Raw genomic sequence first — 10,414 nt, 5'->3', positions numbered from 1 at the left:
TGGAAATCTGCATCCGGCAGGGGGGGCCTTGTGTGTTTAAATTAGGCTGTGATCCTTCTCTTAATTCTAGTGCCTGGCCTTCTGTCCAGGCTAGATTCTTCTGCCAAGTCAGAGGCTGCTAGAGTTGATAAGGGATTCAACCCTGGGCAGGAAACAATTAGAATTTACACTCAGGTGTCAATTTCTGCCTCTGCCCACCCACTGCCTTTGTCTCAGCATTCCCCTGAGGGTGAGGTGCTCTAAAATCTGAGTTCAGTCCTGCAGGGGAAGAATTTAGGCTTTGAAAGTTCTTGCCATTCCAGCTTCACACCAAGTCAGAGGCTGCTAGAGCTGGTGAAGAACTCAGCTCTGGGTAGCAAGCAAATTAGAGTTTATACTCAGGTGTCAATTCCAGCCTCTGCCCGCCCACTGCCTTTGTCTCAGCTATTCCCCTGAAGGCTGGTGCTAATGGTATCTTTACTTAGGAAAGTTACCAAGTCTGTTTGGCCTGTGGCTGCTGTCTGGAACCTCTGGTTGCCCAGAGAGACTGGGCTCGCCTATCTCGAGTGGCATCAGTTAGCAGCTCAGGATGCCACTGTTGCTGTATGGCTTCCTCTGAGCCAACTTTCTTCTCCTCGCTCCTGTGCCACAGTCAGGACAGAGCAGCACCAGCCCTTTCCCCTTTCACTTCTCTCAAGGAGATGCCTAAGAATCTGGACTCCATAGGTAACAAACCTCCAGACCTCAGGGTGAGGTGGGGGGGGAATCCTCAGAGTTCAATGTTGCAGGTGGGGAATATATACAGTTTTATACAGTTTTATGCCTGGCAGGAGGGTGCCATGGAATGCCAGCAGGGGTAAGAGGTCCAGTTTTTAGGGGGTCTCTCCCATGGGATAGAGTGGGAGGATGTTTGAATTCTGCTCGCTTGTTTGCATGGAGTAAACTGCGAGCCCTTCTTGTGGGGGAGGGGACTCCCGTCCGCTTGGTGGTGGATTTTGTACCTTTTGATTGTATTTTTGGGGTCGCACCTTGCCTCAGGAAGGTTGAAGTGCGCTCTTCAATCTTCTCTCCTGGCTCCACTCCAAACCATCAGCTCCCTTGCTAAACTTCTGTCCTATAACCCTCCTTCTGGAGAGGACCTTCTGTAAAAAGCTGGCTGCAGTCCACCATCTTGGCTCTGCCCCCTGAAAATCTCCTTTATGTAGTTCATATCAGCATTGAGATTGAGCTTGGTTCTGTCAAAAAGCAAACATACCCTGAATTTCAAAGTAGTTTCTCTCTTTCTCTGTCTCTCTGTGTAGTTTTGCTTATAAAGGGGATCATACGTTCTGTCGTCTTCCTGGTCTTGCTTTTTTTACTCAGTAGGCTTTAACACATTCATCCACATTAGTCCTTTTCTAATCTATCCGTTTACTCTGCTGATGATATTCCACAATTCAGTTGTCTATTTCCTTGTTACTGAAAGACATTTGGTTGACTTGATTCATAATATCTATTTTAAATTTTCATAATTATTTCCAAATTGTTCTTCTTTAAGAGCAGACCAGTATTTTCCTGGAACCACCAATAAATGAGAATTCATAGTAGCTTTTATACTGAGTTTTGTTGGCATTTCTGAAGCAATGTTTTAGATTTGAAAGTAGTTTTAGAAACTTCTTCATGGATATTATTAAAGAGACTGTAAAGAGACTTCTGCTCCAAGGAGGCCTCAGTGGGGGCAGCGACTAGCCCCAGAACACCTATCACCCAGAGTCATGCTGTGAGGTTTATAGATAGCTGAAACATTTGTTTTATAACCTGGTAAGATCTCCATAGTATAATCTTTCATTTTGGCTGGTTTTCTAAAATTGTTAGCAGGGCAAATGCAAAGAGATATTTTCACCTCTGAAAGAATTTACTGATAGAAAGGAGGGAAAAGTCAGATTAACACTGGGTAAGAATAAAAGAGAAAGGCAGATCCCAAGGAGAAATCCTGTTTGTAGTCAGCAAAGGGACACTGGGATGTCTGGAATAGCCCTCACAGTGGCCTTGGGCAGAAAAGGAATTTCTCATAGGAAGGGAAGAGAAGAGAGAGAGAGATCAGAGTCCAGATTTGTTGTGTTTATTCCTTGAAAGGGCCCTATTTATGAGAATCCAGGTCCTCTCTGGGTGAGCAAGTCATCTGAATTAGGTTGTCCCGGGAATATCCCTGTTTGCCCTCATAGTGACCTCATGCTGGAAATCCCCAACTCCAGTGGCTCTCACTGCCTCTTTTCCTTCCACTGAAGCAAAGCAATACAAGAAGACGAGGTCTACAGAAATAGATTTGCATTGGAGCCCTTGCTTACCAGGTGCTATTAATATGACTGTGGGCAAATTAGCTTCTCGCTTGTCAACAGGAATCCTAATATAGATGGTTCCCTACTTAGGATAATGATTTTCACCTTTGCAATGAGGCAAAGTAGTACACATTCAGTGGAAACTGAGATGTGAGTACCCATACAATTCTGTTTTTTGCTTTCAGTACAGTATTCAATAAAATATATGAGATATTTAACACCTTACTATAAAATAGGCTTTGTGTTAAATGATTTTTACCCAACTGTGGGCTAATGTAAGCATTCTGAGCATGTTAAAAGTAGGTTAGATTAAGCTATGATATTTGATGGGATGTTTATTGGGATGTAAACCTGTTGGGGTGTGTGGACCTGACCTAGTTTGAAAGTTGACTGGGAAACCATGCTGAGGAAAAATAATTTACACCAGTTTAAAGAGAATGCCTTCACCAGAGTCTAAGAATGCCTGGGGAAAGGCATACATTATCTTAAGTCGGGCATCAGACTGAGACAATGCAGCAATTCTCTGGCTTCTTCAGAAGTCTTTTATTGATTTCTACCAAAAGTGTATATGCAAAATGCAACAATGCCAAAAGATAGAGTTAAAAGAATGCCAAGTCCCCAGGAAGACTGGATAGAGAGAGAGGGAGGCTGGGGAAAAAGGTAGAGGGGGTTGCTAACAAACAGATGATAGTGTAGTTAGAAAGAGGGAGGAGAACTAAGCCAGGTTCTCTAATCTAGCTGCAGGTCAGGAGTTCAAAGGACTTAGCTCTGTTTCAGTATTGCCCCACCTGTGGACTCTGGGGCTCAGGGATACTCAGTCCTGCCCCAGAGCCTTCAGGTTCTTTTCATCTTCCCTGGTATTGATGAGCCCACAAGGATCATGAGTGTGGGTACTTTCCCAAATTTGGGTACTTTCCCCTGGTTACCCCTGGATTGAGGAGGGGTGCCCTGCTGAGAATTCAACCTATCTACCTCCCACATAATCCCATCATAAGTTAAGGAGCATCTGTAGTTATGTCATTAGAATAGCAAAACAGTAACAGAGGTACCATTTAATAATGTCTTGTGAAGTTCCTGAAACATAAGTACTCATCAAATATTACTTTGCCTTTTTTGTTATTTACTTATTTTTCATTCATTTATTAAGTCATTAATGCATTTAGTAAACGTTTATAAAGCATTTCCTGTGTCAGCATGCTGGGACAGTGCTGAAAATAGAAATTAAAACACAGTCATGAACCTGACTGGGCTGATAGACAAGCAGATGATTCTCAGTTGGAGAAATGTGTTCTGAGAGGCTTTTGAAGGATGTATGGGAGGACAGAAGATGGGTTACATACCTTAGGATAGGGAGGAAGAAAATTAGGGAAGTTCAAAACACAGAGTCTGAGAATGCCTGGGGAAAGGCATACTCCCTTTGAGGTGAGAAGGAGATACTGTTTATGCTGTATATTCTTATAAATGCATGATGTTGAGAGTAGAGTTGGGGAAAAGGCATGCTCCATGGCTTGGAGATGGCAGAGATCTTGGCAGGTTCAAGGGTATGAAGGGAATTTAGGGAACCGTGCACAGATGCAGCTAGATATACAGACCTACTGCTTAGGTCAGAGCTGTGGGTATAGATCCGAGAGACAACAGCAGACAAATGTCTTTCTCAGGAAATATCATTCAGCGATCCTCCTTCCCAGACACTGGCATGGAGATAGTGTAGGCTACTGAGGAGAAAAGGACTAAGAGAGAAAATGTATGAAAAGAGAATGATCTGGCTCGGCGCCTGTAGCTCAAGTGGCTAAGGCACTAGCCATACACACCTAAGGTGGCAGGTTCAAATCCACTCTGGGCCTGCCAAAAACAACAATGACGGCTGCAACCAAAAAATAGCCGGGCGTTGTGGCAGGTGCCTGTGGTCACAGCTACTTGGGAGGCTGAGGCAGGCGACTTGCTTGAGCCCAGGAGTTGGAGGTTGCTGTGAGCTGTGATGCCATAGCACTCTACCCAGGGGGATGGCTTGAGGCTCTGTCTCAAAAAAAAAAAAGAAAAGAAAAGAAAAGAAAAGAAAAGAGAATAATCTAATTTTAAGCAGTTTTTAACCATCTACACTCTCTCTTGTCTTCCTAGAAATGACAGGAAGATCAAAGAGAATAGTGGGTGCAAAAGAAGTTTGAAAAGTGAAAGCAATATACTCTGTGTTTGTACAGGTTTTCTTTTCTCTTTTTGTAGGACCTTACCCTATTTCTATCTTCCTGCTGGCTTTCTGTTTCCCAGTTACTCTGAACCTGATCTGATATTTTCTGCCTGGCCACTGGTTGTGTTTCAGAATCTTCCAACCATACTGGACAGTGGACTCTGGGCAATCTTTTTCTGCCATGCAGCAGCCAAAGATCAGAACCTTGGTTTCTAAACACAGGAGGCAACAAGGGCCTGGAGAAAGATCTGGAAGGGAAATAGCAGGGCCTCTACTCTGTCAGGCAGTCCTCCCATTTATATTTATCCTATTTGTTTAAAAAATATGTCTATGCTGTAAAATACATTTAGATAATAATTAGTTTTTCTAATTTTATCTAATAAGAGCTTCAAACAGAAGAACATGATTTATACTAGACTTTAAAATACAGAAATGAGCCCTTGGATCTCATTACTCTATGTAAATCCCGTATTTCTACGAATCTACTTCTCCAGGACAGAACTCTCTAGAATAGATGTTTGTCATTTAAGATCTATCAGTGAGGCTCGGCTTCCGTAGCACAGTGGTTATGGTGTCAGCCACATATACCAAGGGTGGTGGGTTTGAACCCCGCCCAGGTCAGCTAAACAACAATGATAACTCCAACAAAAAATAGTTAGGCATTGTGGCAGGTGCCTATAGTCCCAGTTACTTGGGAGGCTGAGGCAAGAGAATCGCTTAAGCCAAGAGTTTGAGGTTGCTGTGAGTTGTGATGCCAGAGCACTCTTTTGAAGGTGACATAGTGAGAATATGTCTAAAAAAAGAAAAAAAATCTATCAGTGCTATCAGTGAATGAAGGTACAATAAATGGCCACTGCAAACACAACAAAGATGATAACTTGGAAATTTTTTTTTTTTTTTGAGACAGAGCCTCAAGCAGTCCCCCTGGGTAGAGTGCTATGGCATCATAGCTCACAGCAAACTCCAACTCCTGGGCTCAAGCAAGTCTCCTGCCTCTGCCTTCCAAGTAGCTGGGACCACAGGCACCTGCCACAATGCCTGGCTATTTTTTGGTTGCGGCCATCATTGTTGTTTGGTGGGCCCAGGCTGGATTCGAACCTGCCACCTTAAGTGTATGTGGTTGGCGCCTTAGCCACTTGAGCCACAGGTGCCAAGCCAGATAACTTGGCAATTTTATAGACTTCTTACTTTGGAAAAATTTGAAGAACTTTCAATAAATGCTTTTAAAAAAATTGGTTCTGGGGAGGCACCTGTGCCTCAGTGGGTAGGTTGCCAGTCCCATATACCAAGGGTGGTGGGTTCAAACTCAGCCTTGGGCAAATTGCAAAACAACAAAAAAATAGCCAGGTGTTGTGGTGGGTGCCTGTTGTCCCAGCTACTTGGGAAGCTGAGGCAAAAGAATTGCCTAAGCCCAGGAGTTGTAGGTTGCTGTGAGCTGTGTGATGCTACAGCACACTACTGAGGGTGATCGAGTCAGATTCGGTCTCTACAAAAAAAAAAAAAAAAAATTGGTTCTGGCTGGGCACAGTGGCTCATACCTGTAATCCTAGCACTCTGGGAGGTTAAGGTAGGTGGATTGCATGAGGTCAGGAGTTTGAAACCAGCCTGAGCATGAGCAAAACCCCATCATCTCTACTAAAAATAGAAAAATTAGCCTGGTGTTATGGTTTGAGCCTATAGTCCTAGCTACTTGGAAGGCTGAGGCAGGAGCATAGCTCGAACCTAGAAGTTTGAGGTGGCAGTGAGCTAAGATGATGCCACTGCATTCTACCCAAGGTGACGGAGTGAGACTCTGTTTCAAAAAACAATACAAAACAAACAAACAAACAAAAACCCCCAATGGTTCCATGGTAATGACTAAGAGTTTGGGAGGGCAGTGGTTAACTTGGAATGTTAGGAGGAGCAGAGGGATTGAGTAAATTCTCTGAGACACATGGCTCATGCACACATGTTGTGTCTTTCCAAATCAAGAGCAAGGGAGTAAGTAGCATCTTTAGGTATCTCTGAGATCACTTTAGTGAGGAGCATTCAGGAGTAAAAGTGGGGAACTAGAGCCCCTACAGTGTGCATGTGGATCACTTTGTTGTGTGGAAGGTGAGAGTCAGCACCGAATTGTTGGTTTAGGATTTTTCTCAAGTAGCAGATTTGGTTTGTAGATTCTGGGATAGAGTAGGAAGTACATTGGAGAGCTTAAGGCCCAGGATTCCAAACTTTTCTGAACAAAGTCTTGTGAGCCTAGAAGACACTTCGAAATCCTCTCCAATCTTCTCATTTTATAGACTGAGAAACCAGCATCTAAGCAGGTGAATAGATTTACTCAAGGTAATGTACCAAGTGTCACTCCCAAAACTTGAACTCATCTCCTCTTAGTCCAGATTTATTTCTCCAATGTCTTCCCAAGGCATGTTTATGCCTTCTGCCAAGCCAGCCATACCAGGCTCACAGTCACAGCACTCCTCCTCAACCCTGTCCTTTCCTAGGTGCTCTTGCTTTTTGGAAGTCCCCTGATTGATGAGAAGCTCTTAAAAGCCACAGCAGAGGGCCACCAGGTATTGTTATTCTTCAAGGCAGTGAAGGCCCAGGGCTGCAGGCTGGATGGTAGTAAGTTGGGAGGTGGTTATTTAGTCATGGAAAAATCCTCAACAGAGGACTGTCTGAGGTTTGGAATGAGGAGTGCACGTTGATTGGCTGAGGGGAGATGGGTGTGATCAGATTCTTTGTTAGCTTCCCTCAGAAAGTGAAAGAAAAACTCATGAGAACACAAGATCAAGGGGCACACTAAAGTTGGACAACTACAGCAGGGGATTTCCACCACCAGTACTTGCATATAAGGTGGATGCATCGTCATTTTCCTCAGTCTCTGGTTTCTGCTCCCTTGATTGCAGAGATGGCTCCCATTGCTTCCTGCCTCTGTGTAAGTCTGGATTTGACAAAGGGATGGGGAAAAACCTCAGGGATGGAAGTGGGAAGACATTTCAGGGATGAATGAAGAACCATGCTCAGGGAGGCAGGGAGACAAGCAGACAGGCATTGGTAACTGCAAAATGGGAAGGAGGGTTGTTTGAAAGGAAATCAGTTATTTGGCTCCTGAGTCCTCTTTTGAATCAGATCTTGGACTAGCTGTTGTTTGCAATAAATGGAAGGAAGTGCGGGTGAGCTTTGTTCACAACAGGGTTGGTGAGACTTGAAATGATGGAAATATTTTCAGGGTTCTTTTTTTTAAGACTGTTATAGGGGCATACACCTTTAGTTACCTAATTTGCTTTTGTATATTTAAGTCAATGTTATAAGTGTGCTGTTCACCCAGAATATGTATTGCATCAAGTGGGTGTGAATTTACCTCCTGTCTACTTGATTTCCATTGAGTTTTATTCCCATATGTGTGCCTAGTTCCAATCTGAAGCTTCCCTGTCCTCTCAAAGGAGAGCTTCACAAAACTCTTTATCTTAAGTTGTTAATGACCTATTGCCCTTACCTTATTCGATAACCTACATAAAGGGTAATTAACGTATAAGAATGATTCACCAGGCTGGGTGCCTGTGGCTCAAGTGGCTAAGGCGCCAGCCACATATACCTGAGCTTGCAGGTTGGACTCAAGCCCGAACCTGCCAAACAACAATGACGGCTGCAACTAAAAAATAGCCGCGTGTTGTGGCAGGTGCCTGTAGTTCCAGCTACTTGGGAGGCAGAGGCAGGAGAATCGCTTGATCCCAGGAGTTGGAGGTTGCTGTGAGCTGTGATCACGCCTCAGCGCTCTACCCAGGGCGACAGGTGACAGCTTCAGGCTCTGTCTCAAAAAAAAAAAAAAAAAAAGAATGACTCACCAGTGAATAATGTCTGTGTCATCTAGGTGGGGAAAATATTTTTCTTTTCTTTTCTTTTTTCAGACAGTATATCACTTTGTTATTCTTAGTAGAGTGTTGTGGTATTGTAGCTCACAGCAACTTCAAACTCTTGGGGTCAAGCAATTCTCTTGCCTCAGCCTCCCAAGTAGATGGGACTACAGGTACCTGCCCAATGCCTGGCTATTTTTAGAGATGGGGTATCACTCTTGCTCAGGCTGGTCTCAAACTCCTGAGCCCAAGCAATCCATCCACTGTGCCATCCTAGAGTGCTAGGATTACAGGCATGAGCCATCTCACCTGTTCAGGGAAAATATTTTTGAGTGCAGCATGAGCGAGGTCCTCCCATACTTTCAAGTGGCAATACAGGGGTGAGCTTCCCTGTCTTTTAGAATTTTTCTGTTACTGAAGTTAGCTTTAGGTATGGTCCTTGCTTTCCATGAGTGAGTCCCTGATCTAATTTAAAAAGGTAATGAGCTGCATTAGGTGATTATAAAAATATAGGAAACACAGTTAACAAGTACCGCTGAAAATAGCATCACTGTAAGATGTGAATTATTATTATAAAGCAATGAGACATTAAAAAAAAAAGAAACCAGCAGTTCAGAGATTATGTCTCCTAATCAAAGTTTCCTTCTGAATTAGTCATAGAGGGTATTCTGTGGCTGGGAGTATCCTATGAGGCTGCCAAATCTTGGAAATTATTTTATTTTATTTTATTTTTTTGAGACAGAGTCTCACTATGTGGCCCTTGGTAGAATGCTGTGGCGTCACAGGTCACAGCAAGCTCAAACTCTTGGGCTTAAGCGATTCTCTTGCTTCAGACTCCCGAGTAGCTGGGACTAGAGGCATCTGCCACAATGCCTGGCTATTTTTTTTGTTGTTGCAGTTGTCATTGTTGTTTAGCAGGCCTGGGCTGGGCTAGAATCCACCAGCCTCAGTGTATGTGGCTGGCGCCCTACTCACTGAGCTAGGGGCACCGAGATAAATCTTGGAAATTCTTTAGGAGTTGTTTTAGAGTCTAGTGTATACCTTTTGAAGCTTTGTATTTTCTTCTTGACATTTAACAAACTTTTTCTAGATCAGAGAGGCAGATAAGTAAGGTAGGAAAGCATAAATTACATTTTGAAATGGATAAAAGTTGTGATAAAAGGAATGGGATTAATTTTCTTGTTTGTATTATGATATGGGAATTCCAGATGAGAAGTTCCAAGAAAGGGAGGGACAGACTATTGGAAAGGAACTAGAAGACCAGATAGGCGGTAGAAGGGTGGGAAAAATTCTGGTGGGGACCAGGCAGTGTATAGGGTGGCAGGCATTCCAGGCAACTGCCTCTTGACTTTCATCCTCCAGGTGAATGTCTATTCCGAGGAATGGGAATTAATGACCTTCAATGCCAACCAGAATGACAGAGTGAGGAAGATTAATGAACACATCCGATCTAAGACCAAGGTTCCTGTGTGGGACCAGGTCCTTCTGCTGGGATCCAAGACCCTGAAGCCACAGAGAAGTCTATCCTCTTATGGCATTGACAAGGAGAAGACCATCCACCTCACCCTGAAAGTGGTGAAGCCCAGTGATGAGGAGATGCCCTTGTTTCTTGTGGAGCCAGGAGATGCGGGGCAGAGGCACCTCCTCCAGGTGCGAAGGTCCAGCTCAGTGGCCCAGGTGAAAGAGATGATCGAGACTAAGACTGCTCAACCCCCAGAGACCCAGATTGTGACTTGCAATGGGAAGAGACTGGAAACTGGGAAGATCATGGCCGATTATGGTATCAGAAGGGGTGATTTACTCTTCCTGACATTCCATTGTATGTCAGGGTGACCATCCTGAAGATGGGATGCTATCAGCAGCAAAAGAGTTTCTTCTCTTTATTCTATTGTTAACCAATCACATCCCTGATGATTTCTCCAAAGTAATGAGAAACAGATAGAGTAAGATTTGAGGTGGGATAGTGTGGGTAGAATGAAAATATTATTCTAATGCAAATTCTTTGATTCTAATACAATTGATTAAGTGGCAGGATGGTTTATGATGTGTTACTTAGAATAGAAAATAAAATTTTAAGGCACATTAGAGATAGCATTCAA

General features: G+C 43.6%; 1 protein-coding gene across 1 annotated transcript; it reads left to right on the top strand.

Annotated features, from left to right (window-relative positions):
• The first annotated feature begins 7,346 nt into the window (after window positions 1–7,346).
• UBD (ubiquitin D) lies at window positions 7,347–10,404 on the top strand. Its single transcript, XM_003788955.3, has 2 exons — window positions 7,347–7,396; window positions 9,678–10,404. Exons 1-2 carry the CDS (start codon window positions 7,370–7,372, stop codon window positions 10,146–10,148), a joined length of 498 nt encoding a protein of 165 aa, XP_003789003.1. The 5' UTR covers window positions 7,347–7,369; the 3' UTR covers window positions 10,149–10,404.
• The last annotated feature ends 10 nt before the right edge of the window (window positions 10,405–10,414 follow it).

The sequence above is a fragment of the Otolemur garnettii genome, unplaced genomic scaffold (genome assembly GCF_000181295.1).
Source record: "Otolemur garnettii isolate 467f Iridium unplaced genomic scaffold, OtoGar3 scaffold00031, whole genome shotgun sequence".
NCBI classification, from domain to species: domain Eukaryota; kingdom Metazoa; phylum Chordata; class Mammalia; order Primates; family Galagidae; genus Otolemur; species Otolemur garnettii.
The sequence above is the reverse complement of the archived record's forward strand: the minus strand, read 5'-3'. Positions and strand labels throughout refer to the sequence as shown.